At 41.0% G+C, this 26,807-nt stretch overlaps 1 protein-coding gene across 5 annotated transcripts; it reads right to left on the bottom strand.

Annotated features, from left to right (window-relative positions):
- Positions 1–1,494: 1,494 nt before the first annotated feature.
- Positions 1,495–24,532, bottom strand: bicra (BRD4 interacting chromatin remodeling complex associated protein). 5 transcript variants are annotated; one of them, XM_008426449.3, is made up of 15 exons: positions 24,400–24,532; positions 18,939–18,984; positions 18,790–18,835; positions 17,617–17,682; positions 15,049–17,022; positions 13,715–13,900; positions 9,916–10,554; positions 8,068–8,248; positions 7,253–7,353; positions 7,030–7,164; positions 6,115–6,176; positions 5,880–6,028; positions 5,711–5,805; positions 5,512–5,617; positions 1,495–4,901 (listed from the first exon to the last, which is right to left on the bottom strand). In XM_008426449.3, exons 2-15 carry the CDS (start codon positions 18,977–18,979, stop codon positions 3,322–3,324), a joined length of 5,361 nt encoding a protein of 1,786 aa, XP_008424671.2. In that variant the 5' UTR covers positions 18,980–18,984; positions 24,400–24,532; the 3' UTR covers positions 1,495–3,321. The 5 variants fall into 5 exon arrangements, with proteins under 5 accessions (XP_008424671.2, XP_008424674.2, XP_081470450.1 ...); XM_008426452.3 differs by having other exon boundaries at positions 5,512–5,614; XM_081614324.1 differs by lacking the exon at positions 24,400–24,532 and adding an exon at positions 19,277–20,879.
- Between the last annotated feature and the right edge of the window lie 2,275 nt (positions 24,533–26,807).

Genomic DNA, 26,807 nt, shown 5'->3' with positions numbered 1-26,807 from the left:
TTGACATTTTGAGTACTTTTACTTGAATAAAAATAAATTGAAGTACTCTGTCCACCTCTGTGCTTCTCATACTGTAAAATATAAATTTTCTTTATTAACTCATACGCAATGAAAGTCGATAAATTTGCAAGCACCTTTGATAGCGGCGGAAAAGAAGCTAGCTAGCTAGCTAGAGTTATATTAGCAACTAGTTCGATAACGTTCAGACTCTTCTTGATTTTTATTGGCGGCTGACAAAAAACGTTAATTAGCATTATGCAGGTGACCAAACTTTTGCCTGACAGAAAAACAAAATACATTAAATCGTAGACGAAATTGAATACCTGTGATTAGCGTATTAAATATATAACTTTTATAGAAAAAATATATTCTTTACATATTTGTTAAAGCTGTCACCGTTACAGGAAAACCGTTTCTCCGCTGCCGTCAGTGGCTATGTTAACTAACCTGAGCATTCACAACAGGTTTTGCTAGCTGCAGCCTAGCAGAGTAAGAGACAAACACGGTGCTAATAAGGTGATGGTCTGGGGCTGTTTAGCTGCTACTGGACCTGAACAACTTGCCAAAACTCAGTAACACTTAAATTTGTTTCTCCAGTCGAAAACATTTCAAAATATCCACACATCAGTTTGAGGCTTTAATGTTAAAGGAAGCGGGAATATTATGTAAAATCAACTTTTTCTTTTTTAGCTTTACACCATATTCTAATGTTATCCCCTCGTCAAAAACATACAAGGAGTGTTGACTTGATTCCATGAATCTCCTGTTGCCTATTTACTAATTAGAACGAAACAGCATAATGAGGAGCATTGTGGCGATGACGTGCTAAAGGCAGTGTTGGACAGAATAGGAGCTTCTTAAAGAGACAGACACAATTTCAAGGCACCAAATTACAAAGTTAAATTTCTTTAAAGTCATGTTTGATATAGATAATTTTTATAACAACTGAAGTTAACTTGATTGTTACCTTCAATGATTCAAACCATCACCAACTTTGAATAGTTAAAAATTAGAAGAGTATTTTGGGTTTACAGCTCATCGTGGCTGGAATAACTTGCAATCTAAAGTTCAACTTCAAATTTTTAAAGTCGAAAGGAGTTTAAAATATTGTGATATTACTACAATTTACATAATTTTTCTGAGTGAATTTTAATGTTTTCTTATTGTAATCTAATCAGAGATCTCGGATTACAGAGTAAACGTAAGCTAAAATTAGAAAATTACAGTATTTGAGGGGGTTAGTCAAAGTTTAGGCTATAATATGACCCCTAAAATGCTGTTCATGGTTGAAGACGCACTAATTTAAACTATTCAAAACAATTCTGCAAAGTAAAGTGAGCTAAAGTAATTTTTTACAATAAAATAATAAAACTCAAGTTGAATTATTTAAGAAAATAAAACAATGCACATAAGAGTTTCTAAAATTAGCCTTACCTATATATTTTTGGATTACCTGGTTACACAACTCCACAGATCACCAGGAACACAAAAAGATTCATAAAAGAAGCAAGGTTTAATTTACAGTTTTACTAAATGTACATTTCTTTTTAAAAAGTGTCATTATACACAATAAATACAATACAAAAATTAATCTGTAATACTATACTTCAAATTCTCTTCCGGACTTTTTTTTGTACATTATTATTGTTCCATTTTTTTCCATTTCAATGTTTTTGTGCTGTGTTTGTTTTTGAATTGTCCACCAGGCCTCGAAATAAAAATAAAAACAGGAACAGAGCTGAAGAAGAAAGCTGAAAGAATGAGGAAAGTCAGAACTAGTCTGCCCCCTGCTGACGGAAATGCATAATGCTTTAACTTCATGAGCCGTAGACAAACAGAAACCTGGTGAAATCTGTCGTTAGGCGCGGAAAAGAACAGAGTTAATTTACATTCTGACATCTTGGTGTTACAGCATTAGAGAGCAACCAAAACAAGAAGTTTCTCAAATCATTTCCTCGTTTTGTAACCAAGGTAACTACAGGGATACAGCTTTGGCCTGCAGTTAAAGTGTGTCATTTGCATTTGTGATGAAGAGTCAAATGTGTAAGGTGCGGGGAACGCGTTAAGGCGCCCCGCCGGTTTATTTTTCTGTGATGCTCGACAGGACACCGTTTCGACCAGACGAGTGGACAGAGTCTCCTCCTGGGGACAAGTTAGAGGAATGTAAACATGAAGAAGAGGGAAAAAAGAAACATTAAAAAGCAGGCGTGATAAAGGTCTGCGGTTCACCGTTTTGCTTTCGCCACATTTAATCCATAAATTGGGCTAAAAATAAGAAATGTTTGGACAATTCAAATGGACAAACACTGCAAAAACACAAAATCTTACCATATAGTTTTGGTCTAGTTTCTACTGCAAATATCTTCTTGCACTTTAAATGAGACTAAGTAACTTTTCAGTAAGATATAGGAGCTTGTTTTAAGCTAATAATTCCTTAATATTGATTTTAAAACATCCAGATTTCTTCACTTATAATATTTTTCCCATGATATAATTGAAACAATCTGGCAAGATCTTCATTTATTTGGAATAATTTAAGACAAAACTAACTTCAAAAATAACTTTTCAGCAAAACATAGAAGCATGTTTTAGCAAATAATTTCTCGATATTGATTAAATAAAATTAATTGGCAGATTATTTCACTTATAACAAGAAATTTTCTCTTTATTATAAATGGAAAAAACTGCCAGTTTAACTATAACATTTTCACTAATATTAAGGAATTATTGACTTAAAACAAGTTCCTATGTTTTGATCAAAAGTTACTTGTAAGTTTTGTCTTATTTCAAGGGCGCCAAGATATTTGAATAAAACTAGATAAAAAATATTTGGCCGGAGTTTGTGTTTTTACAGCGAACAAAGTCACCACAGCTTAGGAGAGCAACTGTTGTCTCTGTAAAAACACAAAATCTTACCACATATTTTTGTCTAGTTTCTAGTAGAAATATCTCAGTTTAGTTGAAATAAGACAAAACTAATGTATAAGTAACTTTTTAGGTTATTTTAAGTAAATAATTTCTTAATATTCTAGTTCCACTGGCAGATTATTTAATTGTAACATTGGAAAAATGTTTTATTTTAAGTTAAAAAATCTGCCTGTAAAACTTTTTATATCAATATTCAAGAACTGTTGACTTAAAACAAGCTCCAGTATCCTGCTGAAGAGTTACTTGTGAGTTAGTTTTATCTGATATAAAGTGAACTGTAGCAGAAACCAGACTAAAAGTGGTCAGAATGAGTGTTTTCTGCAGTGCAGCGCCCCCTGTCTTTCCCCTTTTGCAGCGTCACCCCGGTCAGTCCAGCCTGGGGTTGAGGGCCTGTTATCTGCTCTGAGTCTGGGGGACCAGGCTGCCGTTGTGGCCCCGCCCGCCGACCTGAGGGCCCAGCGAGGACGACGACGGAGCGGACGGCGCCGTCGGGGGCGGAGCTCTGTGTGTGGAGACCGCCGAGTCTCCCGGGCGCTGACTTTGGTGTTGGTGCGTCCTGCCGCCGGCGCCGGCCCGGACGTGGTGTCCGCGCACGGCGGGCTCCTGCTGCAGGTTGAGGATGCTGTCGATGGCGCACTGCAGATGCTCGTTGAGCGAGTCGTCCGGCGGGCTGCCGCTGGAGAAGCTGGCGTTGTCCATGTCGGGCGAGTCCGACTTGCAGCGTTTGGCGGGAAGCAGAGAGTCTCGGGCGAACGACGACTCCGGGGACGGCGGTCCAGGCGCGTGCTGGTCCATTCTGAATGTCCCGCCAGTCCTGTGTTTGTTTTTCCCGCTGAATCGTTTGTACTTGTCAGCGTCTTGGTCCATGTGCTCGTCCTCCCTCTCCTTCGCCGCCTCACGGTCCAGCAGCAGAGAAAGGTGGTGGTGGGTCGCCGTCTTCACGCTCCGGTTGAACACCTCGTTCATTTTGTCCATCGTGTTCCCCAAGCGTCCGCCTTCGAGACTCGGGTCCGCCTCCCTGTCTCGCTTCTCCACCCGCACGCTCGCTATGACGGTCCTTTCCGATGGCGGGGTGGACGCCTCGTGCCGCGGCGGCGACGGTGTGGTGATGGGGTAGGAAAAGCTTTCGTCCAGCCCGCCAGGGACGCCGGGCCGGACCCGGGGACTGATGTTCTCCCTGTAGGTCTTTCTGAGCGGCAGGCGGCAGGTGGTTTGCGACGACGCCGGGTTGTGTTTGACCGGGTGGTGGTCCAACGAGCCGTTCATCTGCGTTGTCGATGACGACGACGACGACGACGGAGGAGCGTTTCTGAGGTTGCTCTGGGCGGGCGTGACCGACGCCGTCGGGGACTGAGTCCTGATGACGGTGTTGGGGGGCGTGGCTAGGTGCTGGGGCTGGGGCTTTGCAGGCTCCGGCGGCGGCTCCGGGGTGGAGCGAGGTTGGGGGGCGTGGACGGGATCCAGCGCGGTGTTGTGGACCACCTTGCTGAACCCGGTCTGGTCCTGCTTGATTTTCAGCTTCAGACCAATCCGGCTGCGCGCCTCGTACGTCTTGATGGGCGGCTTGCTGGTTCGCTGTGGAAGAGCGTCGTCATCATCCGCCGCCGACTGGGAATTTAGCGACGATGACGACGAAGAGGAGGACGCCGCTGGAGTGACCGGCTTGGTCGCCGGAGGACAGCTGCTGGACCAGGAGACGGAGGCGCTGCCGCCACCGTGCTTTATGACCAGCTTGGTGGGAGGGAAGGGGGAGCAGGAGGGAGGGGTGGGGGCAGGAGGAGGCGTGGGAGACGCAGGAGCAGCCGGAGCAGGAGGAGGAGTCGGTGCGACCTTGAGGAGAGGAGCAGGAGACGGTATCAGAGCAGGCGCAGCGGTGGAGGCTGCCGGACTCGCTGACGGCAGATCCGGAGGCGCTGGTTTTGGCTGGGATGGAACGCCGCTCTCCAGCATCCGCACGGTCGCTGCAAACTCCTCTGCAAGGAAGTAAAAACATTTACGTTACTGATACATATAAAAGGCTTTGTACGACCAGGCCTGTCGCAAAAAGAAATAAATTAATTCACCTCAATTAAAACAAGCTCAATAATTTCCATTTGCATATTTTATGTTTTTTCTCTTTTTCTACCAAAATGACAAAAGTTTTCAGTTTGTTGTTTTGGCCTCAGCCAGCCCATTTTTTGAAGGACAATTTTCATAATTCATTTTTTTTTTTGTTTCTGTTGTTTTGTTTGTTTATTTTGGATATTTAACATGTCTTCCAGTTCCAGTGTTAAATGTTTGTTATAATTTAAGGCTCATGGATCTTTGAGAATGTGCTCATGCATCATTATGTTGATATTACTTGAAAATAGGAACAGGTTTTAGTTCTTTTGACAACCGTAGGGTGAAAGTGAATCACAGCAGCTGGAAATGTAACACACACACGGACGGACGTGTGACCATGGATGATAATTTGAACGTTTCTCCATTTCCATCCAGACCAGGAGAAAGTACTTTTCCAAGTAATAATTCTGTTTCTCCAAACATTTTCCCACGTTGCAGTTTTATAGTTTTTTGTTCGTTTGGACATTAAAAACCACCGACCCGGTCTCTCCTTGGCCAGAATCTTGTCCTGGTTCAGGGCGACCTTTTCCTCCTGGATGAACATCCGGTCGATCATCACCATCTCTGCCGACGGGCCCAGTCTCTGCTCAGGTTCAAAGGCCAAAAGCAGTTGATTCAAAATCAATCCAACACAACAAGAAGTGACTCGGACACGGAGATCGCTGGGTTATAAACTTACTTTTGACTCCGCAAAGAGCAGGTACCGATATTTATCCAGCATGGCCTGGGTTCGCTTCAGCAGCTGGCAGGAGACTCTCTCAAACTCATCATCCACTGTGTCCAAAAGAAGCAAAACGTGAGGAAGGGTGCAGAAGGCAGCAGATCCAGGATTTTACTCTGGTTTTTACCTCTCTGGTAGTCTTGAGAGGAGTTGGCAGTTCCCTGGTAGAGATGGTAAGGCAGCAGTCTGTCCAGAGTGTCGTCAAACGAGTGGAAAGGAGCGCTGTAGTTGGGGTGAAGCACTGAACCCTGATGTTTTCTTAGCTGCTCCAGCATCCTGCAGAGAGTTTACAGGAAGCGGTCAGAAATATGCCAACAACAAAACGGTTCAACTCTGACCTGAAGGCAGCAGAAGCAGCAAACCTGGCTTCTTTACTGGGCTCGGTGCTTAAAGGCATTTTTACTGGTGGCGTCTGTGATGTGAGCTGAAAGGCGAAGAGGGAAACGTTTAGGAAATTCACTTTGAACAACAAATATCAGTCACAGAAAACTCCATTAAGAGGCTTTTGCTGGCTTCTCCACATGTTTCATTTACCAGGTTTTAATTTCTTAGCCAATTTTTAAATTATGAATTAAGGCTGAAATGATTAGTTGGAATAATCAAATAATTGTCAAATAATTTAGAAATCAATAATTGATCAATCTCGTATACAGACTCCAAAAGGACAGGAATTAAGCCACAATTGGGCAAAATATGTACACATTTTGCATTTTAGATAAAAAAAAATCATATTTTTCTGTAAATATGGCACAGTGTTAGCTTCACCTGCAAGTTGATTGATCTTTAAAAAATCTATAGATTATTAAGTTGTATTGATAAGTGAAGCAGAAAGGGTTGAGCTTTTCACATATTGACGTTAGAAGTATTTGTTTAGCTGCAGATGCGTCTAAACAATTGTTGGTATTGTATTTTAGAGAATAAAATATTTTTTATTTTAAAAAAGTGATTTAATTATTTTTATGCATTTCTAATGTTGTATGACATGAAACATTTTTTTATAAAAACATCTGCAGAATGTTTGTTTTTTTCCTTCAGATTAATCATCAAAATAATTGATAGAATAAATGATCAGTTGAATGAACAAAGATTGAAAGCACAGATCAACTCAGGGTGGACGGAAGAACAAATAAACGGAGAATCAAATAAACGGCGGAGGGGTAAAATGACAGATGAATGAAAAGGAAGAGGAAGGACAAACAGATCAACCTTTAGAGAGCAGGAAAAGGAACATAAATATTTTCCGTCCGCCTCCACGCTGCGCGGCCCGCCGCTCCTACCTGAGTCTGCAGAGGAGGCTGCGGCTGCGGAACCGGCATCTGAGTCAGAGCGGGCCCCAACACCTGGATCTTCATCGCTGCTTTTCCCAGAGTCATCCCCCCCACCGAGCTGATCACTCCTGGCTTTGGCTGAACCTGAGCACCAATTCAGAAAGAAACGCTTCGTCTCAAATGCTCAACAAGCACCTGGAGGAAAACCACAACAGGAAACAGATCGACCCACCTGTGCAGGCTGGGTAAGGCTGGCAGGAGTGACCGTCTGATTCACCATTGCTGCTGCAGCTTGCACTTGGGCTCCTGAGAATACCTGTAGGTCACTTGATCCTATAAAAAAAAAAAAACACAAAAACAATGATTAAAAGCGAATCGCACCGTTGTGACCGATGTAGAGGAAACACAAGAACAAGCAAGGAAAGTTGAGAACTATAAAAGTAAATGAAATACTGTGAAAATCTCAGAGATTTTCAGATTAACATAACAAAATGTTCTGGAAGAAACAGAAATTGCCGAGTATGAAAAGTCAAAAATCTACAAGGAAAATGAAAAAAAAAAAACACCAAGGAAAAATGAAAAGGACAAACATTTTCTAGAAAGACTCACATTCTGAGATTAATCTCAGAAATTTGTAGATGAAATTTTCAAGTAAAAATTTTTCAGAAAATTTCTAAAAATGTTGTCAGATAATCTAATATTTTGAAGTTCTATTCTAGCAAATTTTCCAATTCAGAAAAATTATTTATTTCTTCTTGAAAAATTCTCAGATTAATCCCACAATTTTTTAACTTTTTCCAGTAATTTCTTTTACTTTTCAAACTCATAAACTTCCTTGTTTTTCTAGAAAATGTCTGATTATTGTAAAAAATAATTTTTTTTAAAAACTTTTTAAACTCAGAAATTTTCTTGTTTCCTCTTTTTTTTTTTAAAGAAAATTTCTGAGATCAATCTCAAAATTTGTGGGTTTTTGTGAAGAATGTATTCTTCCCTTTTCCCTGGTGCGCCGTGGCAGAATCGCGTCGCTGCGGGTTTTTAATGCGCTACCTGTGGCGGTGGTTTTGATGAGCACCGAGGTCGGCTGCAGCATCGTGGGGAGCTGAGCAGGTGCGTCGGCGCTCGCTGATGATGTCATCACCACCTTGTCAACAGGCACGTCTTGCTGCGAATTGAACTGACTCGTGGCTTGAGGCTGAGGCTTTGCTTGTAGCATGATGTTCTGCTTGACCTGAGCAAAAAACAAAAATCAATAAGTTACAATTTTGAGTCAGGATTGTGGAACGACTTTCATCTTTTACAGTGTAATTTATTTTCCAAGAGGCCAAAATTTCTGTCAATGCAAGTAATTCCAACCTTTCCAAGATGGCTGATAAACCAGTGTTTTATTTTTTATAAATAGCATATTTAACCATTTTTCATTTGGGTGTTAAAGTGAGTCTGTATCCTCCAAAAACAAAGCTATTTTTTGAAAAGGCGACACTCAGAGAATGTCAAAATCAAAACTGGACAAAAAAACCAGACATGCACCAATCCATTATTAATATCTGTATTGATCCCAATATTGAAAAAAAATAGATTGGACATATGTGTGATCTATAACAGCAGATCTATTCAGTTAAATTCTTTGCTTTATTATTTATTTTACATTATATTTAGAATTCCTAATTTCGCTTTCTGAACCATTTCAAACAGTGAAAATGGTGAATTACCTTCAACAGAGTAGTTAACCTATCTTTTTTACCCGTTTCAGTTTCTTCTCATTCATTTTAAATCGGCTGTTTTACTCCTAACTGAACTGACTGAACATATAAAAGTTGTTTTTAGGAGTTTTTGAGCAAACAGTGAAGCTGCTGGTGTATTTAAGTGAGCTGTACTGCAGCAGAGCCATGAAATAAATTTGTAATTCACCATGTTTATGAGTTACAATCTACAAATGTTTATATTTATACACTTATAAATAGTAAATTATCATGTTACCATGACAACGTGATTATTTATCAATTTGTCAAGATAACAAATTTTACTGGACGATGAATTTTCCCAGAAGTTATTGTTAATATTACGATAATATTGTTGTTTTGAGACCAATCTCAAGTAATATAATTGTGATCATGATGCAGGAAGCCATTCTCAAAGATCATCCATCCATTTTCTTACACCCTTGTCCCTCAGTGGGGTCAGGAGGGTTGCTGGTGCCTATCTCCAGCTAGCGTACCGGGCGAGAGGCGGGGTCACCCTGGACAGGTCGCCAGTCTGTTGCAGGGCAACACAGAGACACACAACCATCCACACACACACTAGGGACAATTTGGAGAGGCCAATTAACCTGACAGTCATGTTTTTGGACTGTGGGAGAAAACCCACCATGCACAGGGAGAACATGCAAACTCCATGCAGAAAGACCGGGGCCGGGAATCGAACCCAGAACCTTCTTGCTGCAAGGCAACAGCTCTACCAACTGCGCCACTGTGCAGCCCTCAAAGATCAATAAACTTTAAATTATAATTAACATTTAATACTGGAAATATCTGTAAATATCCAAAATGAATAAACAAAAAAATATATATATCATTTTTTATTGCTTATTTCAACAGGCATATTAACTTAAAAAGAAACATTTTAAGTTAATTCAACACAGCTTTTCTGGACCTGATTGGTATCAGCTGATACTAAACCTCAGGTATTGGTACTGGAAGAGAAACAAATGGATTGGTGCATCCCTGGGAAAAAAAAAATACAATTTACATTTAAGATAAAAAAAAAAACCTGCCTGTAAAAATGTAAATATAAGACTTTTTAAGGATGTACAAACTCCTGTTCAACCCATATTAGCATAAATTGTACTGGGAAAAAAAAACATTACTATTTTTTTTGCAGTAAAACCAGAAGCAATACCTGTTGCAGCTTCTCCAGCAGCTGTTTATGCTGAAGCGAGGGCTGAGTGATGGAGGACAGAGTCTGGATTTGTGCTCCGACTAACTGCAGGTGATGCTGCTGCCCGGCTGTGAGGCCCTGGAGGGGAACTTGGGCTTTCACTACGGCTGGAGCGCTAACAGGAGGCGCAGCGAACTGGTGCTGCGCAGGTGAAGCAGCAGCAGCAGGAAGAGGCTTGGGCGACTGCGACATGGGAGGCATTTCCTGCTGGTAGGGCGTGGGCTGCGAGGCCGGTCGAGGCAGAGGTTGGTGCTGGACCTGAATGTGCACCTGCTGGGGCTGCGCCTGCTGCAGCTGAGCCTGCGTGGCGGCGGCGGCGGGTTTGGGAGATTCTGCGATCTGGTTGTGGACGATGAAGAGCTGGGTGTGAGATGACGGCGTGCAGGAGCGTGAGGGAGTCTGCGGCTGAGGCTGAGAGGAAGGGCGCGACTGCGGCGGCTGTTGGTGGTGAGGCGACTGGATCTGCTGGCTCAGAGTCAGAGGAGACTGGGAAGGCTGCGGGCTTTCCGCCACCGGCGGCGGCGTGGCGTGGGAGGTCAACGCCGGCGAGGAGGACATGCCCTGGATCTTCAGAGCCTGCTGAGCTCCACCAGAGGGAACCTGGAGGGAGCACACAACGTCGCAGCACAAAAACAAATCAGGGTCTAAACCAACAAGAAAAGGAACAAAACGCAAAAACATCCACATAGTTTTAACGATAGGATCCAACAACAGGGCTGGGCGACAAGATTTCATCACAAACTGCTGTGAAACAGCTTTCATATTTAATTTAAGGGTAAAATAATAAGCTGGACAATAAACTGACAAATAAGTTTTCCAGTTCTATATATATTTGGATTTTGAGTTCAAATATGACAAAATACTACGGCTAGGTTCTGATTATTTTCATTATTACAAGAATGTAGGGCTGGACAATAAATTAATGACCAAAAATCTCAATCGATTGCTATCAATAGATAATACGTCTGATACAATATTCTATAACTCCAATCCAGAACCGCACGGCCTTGATTCGTACAGACGACAGGAGGGCTGACGGAAACAAAAGCCACTTTTTAAAAATATTTTCTGTCGTTTGTAACGTCTGTTTTAGAAAAGAAATCAAACAAAAATAAATAAATAAAAATATCAAATATTTTTAGCAGAAATTTAGATTTTTGCTAAAACCAGAAATCTAAATTTCCATTTAAAAAATTGTTGAATAAACTCAGAAATTCTCTGGAAAATACAAGGGAATGTCTGAGCTCCAAAAGTCACAAATTTGCAAGTAAAACATTTTAAAACTTTAGGATTTATTTCAGAAATTTTCTAGAAAAAAATCAAGAAACCTTTGAGCTCCAGAAGGTGAAAATTTGCAACAAAATAAGAGGAGAAAAATCAAAAACTTTGGGATTAATCTCAGAAATTTTCTGGAAAAAATAGAAAACTTCCAAAGGTTGAAAATGTTTGACTTTTGAAGCTCAAAAATTTCCATCGTTGTTTTTTTCTGGAAAATGTCAAAGATTAATCTCTTAGTTTTTTGCCAGAAATGTGCTCCGTTCTTAAGCAAGCTGTCACAGAAATCAGACCAGGTATGAAAAAATGTAATTTTTAAAAAATTAATATCACCCAGCTGCAGGCTAAATACAAGTTACATGAATTATAAATTGAAATGAAAATGTCGCCCGGCCCCCGGTCGCACAAACATCAGTCAAACGAGAACAAACAACACGAAAGCGGACTGTTAGCCTTCTGTATCTACAAACAATTAAAGCACACAGATTACTCTTGTCCTGCATTTGAGGGCAATAAACACATAAAGGGGAGGAATGACTGCTCAGTGAACCAAAAGGAAAACCTGTTGACAGAAGCGAGATCTGTGGGACTGTGATGGTGAATTAGAAGGTGATCTGAAGGTCGTGAGGTCACGGGTTGGCGACCAAATCATCTGGGTTTGGGAGGCGCTACTGGTCAATGTGGGGGGTTTAAAACAGGAGAGACAGTGTAACGAGGCATGCAAAACAGAGCGCAGACGCCCGATTTATCAGCGGTGAGCCAGATGAAATCCTACAGAGGGATTAGAGAGGTGAAGCTCTTGGAAAATTTTAAATATTTTTGAACAAGCACATCTGCATGTAGTTGGGAAATGCACATTTTAAAATTAGAGTATTAATAAAAACAACAAAAATGAAAAGGAATCTTCACTGTCAGCCAAACTGTTTGCATGAACGAGTCATAAAGTAATTGAGATGCACCGTGAAATCGGCTGGTGCCGATTTTTTTAAACTTAATTAGCTCTAAGCTGGTATATTTTCATGTTATATCATTAAAAAAAACATCCCTGGAGTGTTTTTCTATTGTTATTGATTCTTTAAATAATGTTTTAGGAATCCTGGAATCTCCTTCAGCAGCCTATTTACACAAAGCTTAGAGCAGGGGTGTCAAACTCCAGTCCTCGAGGGCCGGTGTCCTGCAACTTTTAGAAGTGCCTCTGCTGCACCACACCTGAATAGAATAATTAGGTCATTAGCAAGGCTCTGGAGAACTGAGGAGGTAATTAAGCCATTTGATTCAGGTGTTTTGTACCTGTGGCACATCTAAAAACTGCAGGACAGCGGCCCTTCAGGACTGGAGTTTGACACCCCTGGCTTAGAGCTGCTGTCCGTAGCCGAGCCGCTCCTCCAGACTAGCGGCAGCAGCAATTAGCAAACACCTGGTGGAACTGAGCTCACCACACAAACCACATTTCAGTCAAACGTTCCAAAAACGTTTCCAAACGGCGTAATGAGGAGAGAAAGAACAGGAGCTTCTTAAAGAGACAGACGCTACTGGCTAATTTGGTAACAATTAATTGTTAAGAGTATACAGACTCTAAAACCCATTTACAGAAAGAAAACACAGAGCAGTAATTAAGCCAAAACTGTACAAAAAATTGCATTTCAGATTAAAGAAAAATTGTCTGTAAATCTGTTCTGTTTCAGCTTCACCTGTTCAAATAATCTCCAGTTAAGCACCTTTTTCCCTCTAATTATTACAGTTAATCCAAAGAACAATCAACAGACCAGCATATTCATTTATTGTTTTAAAAAGGAATTTAGTTGTTTATTTGCATATTTTAATGTATTTATAATATTATATTAAATCGGCTTAAGATGATAAATGAAAACTCGGATAAAAAATGTGCCAATTTTTTATTCGATTAACCGTCAGAAAAACTTTCACGTTCCGTTTTTAGTCATGTTTCAACCTCATAATTTTTACATTTATTCAAGCCGATATTTTTTAATACAACCCAGAAAACTGCAAAAGCAGAAATATTTTTAATTGGCAGAGCAAGCTTCCATCCATTTACTGTTCTAGTTTATTTGAAATATTTCCTTCTTTCTTCCCAGCAAAACTCTGCAGCTCAGCTTTGGGGATCCCAGAAGAATCTGATTAACTTTTATCCAAATAATCGTCAGAATAATTGATTACTAAAACTACTGGAGATCAACTTCAAAGTCTCTGATCGGTGCATCTCTACTGAGTAATAAAACGGGAACGGACAACAGGGACGATCATGCTGCTACTAAAATGAAGCAAAGTGTGGAAAAGCACAGATGCTGCAAGCGAAGGACTGGCTTCTTTCACCCAGGAGTTAAAAACAGCGCTGGCGAGAGCAGTGGAAGCAGGAGAGGCACAGAGTTGTGACGGGGGGGAAAAAGGTAGGAAAAACCTAACACTGTGGCAGCAGCGGCAGCAGCAAGTGGGGGTGGGGCTCAACATAAAGGGGCAGTTCTACCTTTACCACTGCTGTCATGTGGGAGGGGCCGGGGGAAGGGCTGTGGCTCTGACCCAGCCAGGAGTCAGTTAACTGGCTGTCATGGACAGCAGGGGCCGCAGTAGTGACGCTGTTGCTGCTGACGATTACAGACGCTGGGACGCCCACTGATTGGGTTGACTCATTCTCTGTTTGGTGGCGCTGCTCCTGATACAATTACCATTTCAGGATAAGGGGGAGGGAGGAGGGAGGGAAGGAGAATGAGCAGCAAAATACTAAACCAAAGAGATCACACCAATTTAACACTCGTGCATGTTACTTTTTAAAAAAAAATTTTTTAAAGGTGACCTATTATACTTAGGATAAACATATAAATCATGTTCATTACATTTTCTTTTTTGCACAAAATCATTCTTAGATGGGATCAGTTCTGTCTATTTTGAGCTGTTTTAGGGCGTCTTGTCACTTTAAATCCAAATTAGCTGCTGCTGGTTACACTGCAAAAACACAAAGTTTTGTCTAATTTCTAGTGCAAATATCTTAGTAGACTTGACATAAGAAAAACAAACTTACAAGTGACTTTTCAACAAGTTATTGGAGCTAGTTTTAAGTCAAAATTCCTTAATATTAATAAAGAAGTACTATTTCAATTGGTAGATAAACTCACCTCAAAGAAAACATTTTTAATCTGCCAGTGGAACTAGAACTTCTTCATCAATATTAAGGGATTATTGACTTAAAACACGCTCCTATATCTTGCTGTAAGTTTACTTCCAGGTTGGTTTTGTCTTATTTCAAGTGTAATAAGTTTATTTGCACTAGAAAAGAGACCAGAAATACTTGGTAAGATTTTGTGGTTTTGCAGCGTTTACACTCTCACGTAAAAATGGTTGCAAACAATTATATAACTGTACATCTTTGAAAAGCAGAAGTAGAGCCTCCTGCACAGCAAACAAGAATGCTGCAAGTGGTTTCTGGATGGTAAGTCAACAACTCAAGTAAGAGTAGAGATACTTCATAATAAATTACTCAAGTAAAAGTAAAAAGTACAGCGTAGTAAAAACGCTCCTAAATGTAATTTTATTCTAAAAAGTCACTAAAGTAAATGTAACTAGTTACTGCCAAACGCTGCAGGGCCTGTAGATTGTGATTCAACCTTCAGGACGTTTTTGAAGCAGCTCATTTTCCAGACTCAAAAAACTTTAACTTATTGCTAAAAAACAGCTGAGTGTTGTTTTTAGTTTTTAGAAGCAGTAGAAACCCAGAACAAAAAAAAGTGCAAACAGTAAATTTTGCATAATAGGTCGCCTTTAAAGACAATGTTAAGCAGAACAGCAGACGGGCGGAGCGCTGACCTGCTGGAGGAACATCTGCAGCGACTCCTGGCTCAGGATCATGCTGGAGCCCTGGTTGGTGAACAGCAGCCTCCCTGGGCTGCTCTGAGCCTGCGAGGGGACCAGCCCCACCGCCGTCACGGAGGACGACGTTGAGACAGACATGGACGGAGAGGAAGAAGCGGCGGCGGCAGACGACGCAGGCTGCACGGCGAGGATCGACGACTGTGGTAAAAGCTGCGGCGCCGGGTCTGTGGAGCCTCCCAGCACGGTAACAGCAGCTTCCGCAGTCTGGCCTCCTGCGGCGCTGGGCACGGCGCCCGGCTGGGCCTGCAGGGTGGTCTGCAGACTGATGGCCGGGCTCAGCCCCTCCACCTGACCCACCATGGTCAAGGAGTTCTGGAGGCCCTGGATCACCGTCTGGGCGTGGCCCGAGGCGGCCGGCGTCTGCGTCTGGCTTTGACTCTGAGCCAAAGAGGCGACCGGCATCTGAAAAAGTGTTGGCGTGCCCATCTGACCGGGCTGCAGCTGAATGGGTCCGGACAGGATGTGGGCGGCGCCGGGGTGGCCCTGTGACGTCAACACCTGACTCAGATTGATGTTCTGGTTGGCAGTTAGGATCTGGTTGGCGATGAGCTGTCCGCCTGGGCCCTGGCTCGTGATGATGTGGCCGCCCGGGTGTTGGGTCAGGATCTGGCCTCCGGCCTGCAGCTGGGGCAGCAGGAACTGGTGGTTCTGGCTCTGCAGGACCGTCTGGGACGGGATGACGATGCTGCCCTGCTGGTTCAACAGATGCACGCTAAGGGGCTTCCCAGAAGGCGGCGCCCCTTGCTGCTTGAACAGGGCCTGCTGGAACTGCGTGCCCTGAGTGGCGGCCTGGGTGCTCAGGACGACGTTAGAACCGGGCTTTCCCGTCAGGAAAGTGACGTTCTGGGCAGTAGAAACCGGAAGCTGCTGCAGCCCCAGCGCCTTGTGCGCGTCGTTCTGCTGAGCCTGGGGCGCTGCCTGTGGCGGCGGCAACTGCTGCTGCTGCGGTTTGAAGACTTTCGGCTGAATGGAGCCCCCCTGTGGCGGTTTGGGCTGAATGGGTGTCGGTGTGCGCTGGATGATCACGTTCTGCATGATCTGGGCTTGAGTTTGTGTTGGCGCTGCCACTCCTCCTCCAAAGCCCACGAGCCCCGCAGGGGCGCTCATGGTGGCGGCGTTGATGCTGCTCGTGCTGCTGACAGAAACAGCTGGTCCGTTTAAAGCTGGAGCGCCGACAGCGGCTTTGTTACCCTGGATCAGGCCCAGGCCGGCCTGAGAGCCGGCAGCGGACACCTCCTGGTACCCGCCCATGGCTTTGGCCAGGATCTGCTGCCCCGACTGGTTGATGGTCATGACCGTCGGCTGGCCCACAACCTGAATCTGTCCGATACCCAACGGTCCCGACTGGCTCCCGTTGGAAAGGGCCTGGAGGCTGGAAATGGGCTGAAGCGTCACGTTGCCGAGGCCGACCTGCTGCATGAACGGCTGGACGCTGATGGTTTTGTTCATCACCTGCGGCTGTAGCTGGATCCCCTGCTGGGCAAGAACCGACCCCAGCATGTCGGCCGTGGCGTTGCCAGGGTTACCCGCCACGCTCTGCGCCGACCCGGAGAAGATGGTCGCTGCCCCGCCGACGCCGATGCCTACCCCGACGGCGGCGGCGCTTCCAGCGTCAGGCAGGGTCTGGACCACCTGGGTGAGGCCCGGGATCCCGAAGGACACCAGGTCCAGCTCGGACCCGGCTTCCTGCAGGCTCTGCTCAGTGATGTTGGCCTCCGCCAGGCTCTGCTGCAGGATGTCGCACGGCTCGTGGTTCGTTCCGATGCCGTTGCTGTCGCCGTCTCCGCCCGGCGAGCCGCCCAGGATGTCATCGTCCTCCAGGAAGTCCAGGTCCACGCTGACCCTGGGGAGGCCGGCCGACTCGCTGACTGGCAGCTGGACCGCGGGCTGGACCTCTGAAACATGGCCCTTTGGAACAGCAGAAGAAGAAACGAAGTGAAACCAGGTGATCGAGATACCAACACAAAACTAAACATCAAACTGACACCAACAGTCCAAACAAATCGTTTTAAGGTAAATTAACTTTCTGCTCAAAATAAATGCTTAAACACAAAATACAAAGAAAGTGGCAAAAAAAATCTCTAAAATTTTTTTTCTCACAAGTAGAAATTATTTTGGTCATTCTAACTGACCTAAAAAAAAAAAGTTTAATCTGATTTAACTTCAAACAGTGAGAAAAATATCCATCCATCTTTTAATTAGCTGTATGAAAATATTCAGTTTCAACTTTAAATAAAGCTTTTTAATCAGACATTAGGTTGAACTCTTTTACAAAACTGTGCAGTTTGAATATCAAACACTTTTAAAGACTTTATGCACAAATCAAGCACTTTTCAAACCTTACAAAAAACACCTAATTTAAGTCGAAGGATTTCGAGAACCCAAACAAACCCTGAGCTAACTGGAGCTCACACATGTTAGTGGAAGGACAGGGGATCAGAAGTGGCATGCTGCAGAGACCGAGAGACGAGAGCAGGAAGAAGATCGGGGGATTTTACTCACCCCAGTGGCAGAGAAGAACGAGCTGGAGGGGTCACTCGTACCATCCAAAAGGTCGTCAGTGTCCAACTACAGACACATCCACCAAGGGTAAGACAGACAGAAAGCAAAGGTACCCAAAGCAACAGACAAAAAGTCACCAGGATAGGGCTGGGCGATACGGATTCAACATAAAACCTGCCGGTTCTCTCACACCAGATCCGATTTCTTTTCTACGTTATCACAAGTTGCTTTTATTTCAGTCATCCAATCTGAGTTGTATGGCAGAATATGAGAGTTTCCTTTTTATTACGAGAATAAAGACCTAAGATTAGCAGAATAAAGTAATAAAATTACGAAAAATAGTCGTTTTGATGAGATAAAAGCTTGAATAGTTATCAACTTAGTCCATGTCGTTCTTTCTTCAAAACAGACTCAATCGTTTGAATCTTTTCAAACTCCTGCTACTGATAATAATTTGGTTCTTAAAAGATTAAAAGATTTCCTTATTTGAAGAACCAGTACCAAAATACTGCTTTAATTTTTATGTTTTTGTTATTTTTTATGTTGGAGTTATCCTAAAATAACCCCAAAATGAATATTATTCTAATATAATTCTTTATATTCTTTTTTTTTTTTACTTTACTATTGTACGACTTTATTCTCGTGATTAAAAACCAAAAAAAATCGTAGCCTAGTCCTAATGCTTTGTCACCTGAATTTAAAGTTTAAATAAATAAAATCTGTAAAAAACACTTGTCAAACAAGATGGCGGAAACCCAACAAGTGAATTGGTGAAAAAAAAGCCAAGCTTTTCCAGAAATTTAATTTTCAAAAATCCAAAAATGTGATTACTCGATAAAATTGATCTATCGCCCAGGCCTACGCCAGGATGAAACATTCAGACCATCAAAAATAGAGAAAGGTGAGGAAAAAGGAGCGTTCAGAAAAACCAAACGTACCAGAAAAGAAGCAACAGAGGAATAAAATGAGGGGAATAACTGAAGAGTCGGGAAGCGTTAGTAATAGCCTTTCTTGTTTTGTGAAGAAGTAACCGTAACGATGTAAACGAAAGCAGCAACTTGTGGTCGAACACCACTTCACTACTAAATTATTCACCAAAAATAACCAAATAAACAAGTTCATCGAAGAAAAGGCTTGTTTTGTATCCAGAATGAACTGTTTCCATGTACTTACATGGGTCTCAGATCCATGAAGAAAGTCATTTAGAGCTTCTGGGTCACTGTAGACAAAAAAACAAAGGCATAAAGACACACCTAAGATCTTATCTAGTATTATTTTGATTAATATTGTTATTATTATGAGATATTAGAGCATGAACTCACCAAATTACATCTAGAAGGCACCTGCCGTCCTCATCATCCATGACAACTGTTGCAGTTTTAAAAAGAAAACACAAAAGTGTAACAACACACAACAACAGAATATTAGCTTATTAAATGCAGTAAATTAGAAGTTTATAATTTTTCTATAAATACACCAGACACCTGTCTTTTTTTTTACATTTTTGACAGCTTTATAGTTACAGGAAGCTAATTTTGGGGGGTTTAGGCCAACTGACCATTAGAGCTGCATGTTTTTGGAGAACGTTGCGATACTATCAGATGGTACAGATGGAAATGGTACAATTGCTAAAATCTGATGATTCTCCATTTTTGTTTACATTTTGTGTCTTCTTCAGAGGTTTTTGTGTCGTTTCCTCCAGTGGTTCTTGGTGCAGTGCCACCTCAGGCCAGGAGGGGAACAAGTTTTTCAAAACGTTTGGTTCATTTGACACAGTGCAGTATGAAAGCAAACGGCAGCAGCTGAAAATGTAACAAATGTTTGGTCCCCAATCAAACCAAATACTGGACTATCCGGAGTTTATCACTATATTTAGCAACTTTTTGGGTAAAAAAATTGTATTCAGCAGGCCAGGTTTTTAGAGATTGGTGATCAGCCAGAAAACTGCAATCGGTCCTTGTTACTATTAATACATTATTTACAATAGTAATAAAAATTTGCATTTGTTTTGCTTCTTTTAAAACAGTTACAGTGAGTTTTAAACATCGAAGAGGCTCGTTTGACGCTAAGTGGCAGTCGATTCCATAGAGGCGGCGCCGTGATCGTAAAAGCTTGATAACCCTCAGTCTTCAATCTTCCTCTGGGCACAGAGAGTAATGACTAGTATGATGATCCAACAGTGTAAAGAGTCTGAAGCTCAGAAACATGAGATGGGGCAAAGCAATTCACAGATTCAAAAAGAAACATTAAAATCTTAAAACCAGCACTGAGCATCACAGGTGAGCAGTGGAAAGAGTTGGACTGATATGTTCACACCTACGGGGTCTACTGAGGGCTTTTTGAGGAATATCAGCAAATAGAGAATTACAGTAAACAAGACAAGGGATGAAGCTTGAATGAGAATTGGAGAGGGAGATCATCAATTTTTAGAGGTGTGCCAATCGATCGGCCACCGATCATAATCGGCCGATTTCGTGAAAAAGTGTATAATCGGTGATCGCCGATCATTGGCTCTTGTTGCCGATCACACAAACCGATCACCTGCATCTCATTTCGCAGCCTGCCTGTGCAGCTGGTCTTCTCTTTCCTTCACACGTGCAGCAACAAATCCAAAGCGATGTTGAACTAAAACGTACTGAGTGACTGGGGACGTTTGTGTGTTGCGGCGGAAAATTGAAGCACGTCAAAATGCATCAACACAACGAAGCTAATACGACATAAAAACAATGCATACTTGACGGAGTTTGGCTACATCGAGGCTCACTGCAGTAAAAAAGACATATGGAGGATCAGATAGCAGGTAAAGCAGCGCACAGCTACAAACACTCACCCGGATTAGCATGACGGTCAGAAAGCTAAACAAATAACCCGCAAAATTATTTAAGTCTTCGAGCTGCGATGTAAGACGCTGGTTCTGCTCTCGCTGTTGAACCGCTGCTACGCGCTACAGGTAGTAATATTTCACAGACGGAGCGCCGCTTCTGCTCCACCTGGTAGTGACTCTCACACCGAACCTCTGCTTAAAGCTGCAGCATCTAACCTAAAAAAATACATTTTACATACGTATTAAAACTTTCGCTGTCCTAACATGAGACAGATAATCTCTAAAAAATAATCGATCTCCTCCCTGCTCTGCATAATTACTCCGCTCAGTCAGAAACAGCCACTCAGAACTAGCAGTAATCAGCTAGCCGCCATGCTATCAGGAAGTTTTCATTCAGTAACTCTGGATTGTTTATTGTAATGGATCCTGTATTTGCCTTTGAATGTTAAGTTTTATACTTGAATTTTTGGCAATGTTGAGAGGTTTTATTTAGCCTCTTCAGAGCCTCATATGTTATCAGTCTGTTAAAGATAGTATTATTGATAGCAGTACAATTTGCACAATGCCTGTTTTGTTTAGTTTAGTTTTTTTCTTGGAAAAAGCTATTTAAAAGCTTTTATCTAAATTAAGGTGAATTCATGGTTCCTTTTTCCACATAATGCAACCGGTAGTGTTTATGATTAAAAAAAATAATAATTATGTGATCGGTATCGGTGATCGGCCCTCCTGGGTGATCGGTATCGGCAGGAAAAAACCTGATCGGCACATCTCTTATCGATTTTATTTTGGCAGTATTCCTAATTTAATAAAAGGCAGTTTTGTGATATTATTAAGTGTTTTGAGAAGCTCAAAATCAGAATATAAACCACCTCAAGCCTCCTGGACTGGAGTCTCTGACCAAAATATAACACTTCTGCTTTGTTATTAATAATAAAAAGTTATCAGACATCCAGACTTTGAAGCCAGAGAGACATAAATTTAGTATATTTTCAGACGGGTTTCAGAATCATCTGCGTAAAAGTGACAAGAGATATTTACGAATAATTTAATGGAAAATAACAGCGGGACAAGAATGGAGCCCTGAGGGACGCCATAAAACTAGGAGTTACTGGCAACAGTAACAGAGAAAAACCTGTCACTTAAAAATGTCAGTTTTAAAACATCAGCTTTACCACCTGTAATGAACACGGAAGTACATCGTCAAAACATGTCAGGAATGTGTGAAGAGACATGAAATAACTGAGTGCCTGTTAACAAAATAATATTTAAGACTGTAAAACATTTGAGTTTTATTGATGAAGCTGAGAAGTCCAACAAAACCAAAACTGGACAGCAGCTCAGCTCACTCTAATGTCGTTCCAAATCCTTAAAAGTTTCAGATTCAAAACTTGACTTATTATTTTAAAAAGCCAATTAATGAATACAGATGACTTTTTCCAAAATTTTGTCCATAGAAGGCCATTTGGAAATAGGTACATAGTTATTAAAATCATCTACAGTAATTAATTAAAAGAAAAAACAGTACAAATTAAAACATTTTGTTAATCTTTAAGCATGTGCACTATAGATGAAGAATTCAAAATTACTATTTTTAAGCTCGCAATAAGTAGAGATCAGTGTCAATTTTAATGTAAACAGAGCAATTTTTCCCCTTACAACCAAACTGCAATAACATCCATCCATAAACCCATAAAGGGTCCATCATAGAGCAACACACACCAGTCCGACAACTACACACCAGTAACTGTTGTTCCAATAACACAACAATAAAGAAATTGATGGCATAACTGAGCTGTTGCTGTGCAGTACAGAAGTGTGCATAAATACACACATTTGGTTAACTGTAAATACGCCGAAGGTGAGAAGATTTTCCTGAGCAGGTTCTCCTATATGTCTGTTTGACTGAAGACCTGTGCAGGTTGTGTCGCCTGCGTCAGAAATCCTCCAATCACAACCAAGAACAGGATCTTTTAGGTGGATAAATAACAAAGTCATCATCATTCTAAAATATTTTAAATAAATATGTTTGAATAAAGAAGAATTATTTTCTTCTGTCAAAGACACAACAAATCTCCACTTATTATAATAAGAAATATTTTATTTACTATCCTTAAGATTGTATAAAAATTCCACAAACCAGCTAATTAAGGTCTAAAATAGCTTTTAAAGGTGAAATTTTGCAGAACATTCATACTGATCATAACAGTCCAGTTCTTGGGCCAATATTATTCAATATCTATCACCCACTGATTTATTTATCTGTCTTATTTAATGACCACAGTATCTTACCATCACTGACTGAGTTTATAACATCTTTTTAAAATGTATGGGTCAAAATTTCCTCCTGATTTAATCTGAAAAAGACCAGAATCATTGTTTTCAGTCCCAAAAACGTAAATCTTGAGATGTAGTGATCCATTGAGGCTAAAAATTACAGAGCAAGCTACAAACCAGTCTCAAAATTTTTACAGTCACATAAGACTATTATTACAAAAAGAGTTTTAAAAAAATGGACGGAAACAAAAGCATGTCTTAATTTTCAGTTTTTAGATTACTGAAACTGAGTCAATTTGATAAAAACAAACAAAAACAAATCAGGCTAAATGCTGCTGCTACAGTTTTGACTAAAAGCAAGAAAATTGACAATAATTGTAATCTCTACATCTCTAATGTTGCCAGAAAGCTGTTAACTCTGTTTTCCCAAGAACAGTGCAACAAAAAGCTAGTTTAAAAACATCTCAGCTGTAGATACAACCAGCTAAAAACCTGAGATAAACAGAAACTAGCAACTTATTCAAAGCAAGATAGAAAACATGATTTATTGTAGCTTTCCTGTAACATGAAAACGTTATTTTATCAGTTATTTTTGCATATTCTTCCCTAAAATGTTTGTTTAATTTACTATTAAACAAGTAAATTCGTGTTGTTATAAATGAGGTCCTAAAATAAAGAAGAGCGTTTTCTCGTTTGCACTATTTTCACGATGACTTGCAGCGCGTCATCTTTTCACATGCAGGCTCAGTAATAATAAACACTGATGCGGTTAGGATGAACTCAGACAGAACTTAGATTTGCTAAACACCGACAAACAGCCGACAACAAACTGAAAACGCGCGGTTTTCGCACCGCCTGGAAGGATTTCCGAGTGTGGGCTCTCACTGTCTTCATCACAAGTAACAACTGTGCACATAGCTTCCAGCAGCACAAACACAACAAATACACACGGTGTTTAAGCAGAGTGGTCATCGATACTATGAAGGTAGCTCGGTTGCCGCTCTGAGAAAGGCAGCGGATCGGAGCCATTGCTCGGGTAGAGCAAACCCAGTGCGCAGGATTTGAATGGAGACACTGCAAACGGATTGCTACATGCTAGCTGGTGTTTTTAAACAGCTTTGCAAGCAATCTTTAATTATTTCTCCCAGCACATAACGTTTGACAGCAACACACCTGGCTTAGAACTCAAATGGAACCAAACTTTTGGTTTTGAAACCCAGTTTTCACCCCTATTTCTGGTCATTTTTTGATGCAGCTCTGCTCAGTTGCATTAGCCTAGCGAGCTAACCTGCTATCAACAATATTGAGACGTACAGCTAGCTTGAGCCTTTGACATTCAAAACAAACCATCGAGTGACACAATTTGAACACTGGAGCTGCACAGCGGAACCGCAGTTCAGCCAGAACCGAGAAGAGCCGCCTGCCGGGGACGTTTAAGCGCAACTACGTAGCGAGCTATTGCTAATTGCAAGCAAAATATGAGTTAATGTTGGAATACTCTTGGATGAGGGGGGTATGCTTGGGAATTCGGTGGAAAATGAACGTGTTTACGGTGCGGTGCGGCAGCGTGGCGCTTCGATTGCGTTAGCGATGCGGTTTGTGTTTTGTGCGCAGTTGGCAGATATTGCGGCTTTGTAACGGTTATTCGGATTAATAGAGAAATTGCTACATTGTAACAAACTCACCCGAGACGTTAGAGGTGCAGGCAGCGCGGGGTCTCCAGGACAGCCTCGCACGGGCTGCTCAACAGGACCCGAGTAGAGGCAGGAAACTGGAGACTTCCGCTTTGCCTGATCGAAATCTGCGTTGTTCATACGGATGCTTTGCACGGGATTCAGACAGTTTTTCTAACACAACAATCAACCTCTCACACAAAATAAAATTATGTTTTGGTAAATTCGCTAAAAAAATAACTTTCCTCATCGTACCAGTTAGTTCTCAACATTAGGAGAAGGATAATTTGGGTAATTGAAAAGAAAAGAATAGCGATCTTTCTTTCGGTTGTTTTTAGATCATTTCAGGTAAGAAAACTTATAGGCTACCTACAAATTGACGTTTTAACACAAATACTTGGAAAAACCTGACTATTCATGTTGATTCATTCATGTTGAAGAGAAGGAGTATTCCTTTACTGCAAGAGGTAACCCTTGCAGAAGTGACGACAAAGAAGAGTGGGAATAATTTTCCACGTGAATGGTGGGAAAAGTGTTTTTCTTAGAATATTACATCATTAATAGCCAAAAAGTTAATTTTAAACGAGCAATAATGAAATATAAACAACAACAGGTCACATCCTTCCTATGATATTCCATCTGAATTCAGTCAAACTCTGCAGATTGCCTGACTTTAGTTAACTTTTTTCTCGGTTCTTGCACATATCTTATAAGGAAATGTGTTCCCATGTAGAGCTGTCAGTTTAAATAATAATAAGTATCAGGAAACTAAGGTAGGTAGAAAATAAAATGTTTAGGTTTACCAATGAAGACACAAAAGTAGCAGAGCAGCTTTATAGTGAAAAGATGAACTTGTCAGTGCAAGTTTTCTTTTTCTTTTTTTTTATTACCATAACAATTCAGGGACACCAAACTCAGAACATCCAAAGCAGGAGTTAATAATTTCTCTGTTTTGTGTGTGTGTGTGTACAAATAATTATTCTTCATAAAAAAGAAAACTATGGACAACTTTGGCATCCTATTCATGAAACTGTTATACAACAACAGTATGTTCAGTCAGAGGTTGCTTCAAAACCGCTGTAACAAAGACCACTAGTGGAGATGCTTCCTGACGACAGCGATTCTTTGAAAGAACCTTCATATTGAGTTACATTTAATTTCCCTTTGGGATCAATAAAGCATTTTTTTAGCTTAATAGAATTAAAATGTCTTCAGGCAACAAGCAAAACAATAAAAATGGCAGTTAAAATATTCTGAGCATCAAACAACAAAGGTCCCTTTGCAGTTTTGATGATGAAGAGACATAAAGTTATATTAATTTGTGACAAAGTGATATGTGATCATGTTTAAGGATATATCTCATCTTTTAAAAAGTATTCTTCTTTGATAAAAAGGTGTCTGAATGAAGAATTTTCAGACAATTAAAACAGTTTATACAAGCATTGCTAAATAATGACTAGAAATATTAGGAAAAAGCATTTGTTATTATTTATTTGTTGTAAATGCCATTTTTGTGAAAATGGAAGTTGCCTAGAGGGAAAAATCCTTTATTACTTAATCAAACCTGGGAAATTCTTTTAATTCTATAATTATTTATAGCGGCACTTTTCAATGCCGCTATAAATAGTCCATCTCTTTGATTGATTGTGATGGACAAGGATCATTGCACTAACCATATGACCAGACAGAGATTTAAAGAGGAGTGGCAAAAACAAATGAGGTGGATTAGCAGGGTTCGCCAAATGGATGTTGTCATCCAGGACATATTTCTGTGGAATTTCATCACTGCTGCCCAGAAAATGAGCTGCTGACAGTCATGAGAAAACTATACAGCAACAGTCTTCAGTAAGAGGCCTCTTCTGATTAGGTGCAGAATTGACTGCTACTGGATTTCCACTTTGGATGACTGACGACATTTAATTTCTCTTTGGAGTCAATAAAGTATTTTGAATTGAATTGACCTTAAAAAGCTAGAGCAACTTAATGTTTGAATCCTTATACTGTGATTTTTACTCATGCAAATATTTTTTTTTTTTTTTTTTATGGAAAACGTCTGACTTGTTGCTTAGCATTTTAAAAAACACATTTTGTTTTTTGCCACACGTTATTTCAAATGCACCACTGACTCTGTACTGATTAATTAAAAACATAGAACTCAACTTTTTCAACTCAGGTGTGACGTGATTTATAGCTCCGATTTCCGAGATTCATTGAATTCAGCACTAAAACGCACATAGCTTTCCTTTTTGGGTGTAAATCTGAATGAATTTATGAAATAAAATACTTATTTTTCTTTTATGACAGAATAAAACGTTTTGAGGGAGCGAGGACTCTAAAATATGTAATTTACGAGAAAATAAAGGTTGTGTCCGCGTTTTACGAAGAGTACCTGAACGCACCAGCACAGGGGTTCCCTTCTC

This window comes from Poecilia reticulata, chromosome 13 (genome assembly GCF_904066995.2).
Source record: "Poecilia reticulata chromosome 13, P_reticulata-male-v2, whole genome shotgun sequence".
Lineage (NCBI taxonomy): Eukaryota > Metazoa > Chordata > Actinopteri > Cyprinodontiformes > Poeciliidae > Poecilia > Poecilia reticulata.
This window is presented reverse-complemented; position numbering and strand designations above follow the sequence as displayed.

Coding starts and splice junctions, on each gene's coding strand:
- bicra (XM_008426449.3), bottom strand. CDS start 18,979: ATGGATGATGAGGACGGCAGGTGCCTTCTAGATGTAATTTG. Junction 17,683..18,789: donor TTCATGGATCTGAGACCCAT/GTAAGTACATGG, acceptor ATGTGTCTGTAG/TTGGACACTGACGACCTTTT. Junction 4,902..5,511: donor TCTGGCCAAGGAGAGACCGG/GTCGGTGGTTTT, acceptor ACTTCCTTGCAG/AGGAGTTTGCAGCGACCGTG.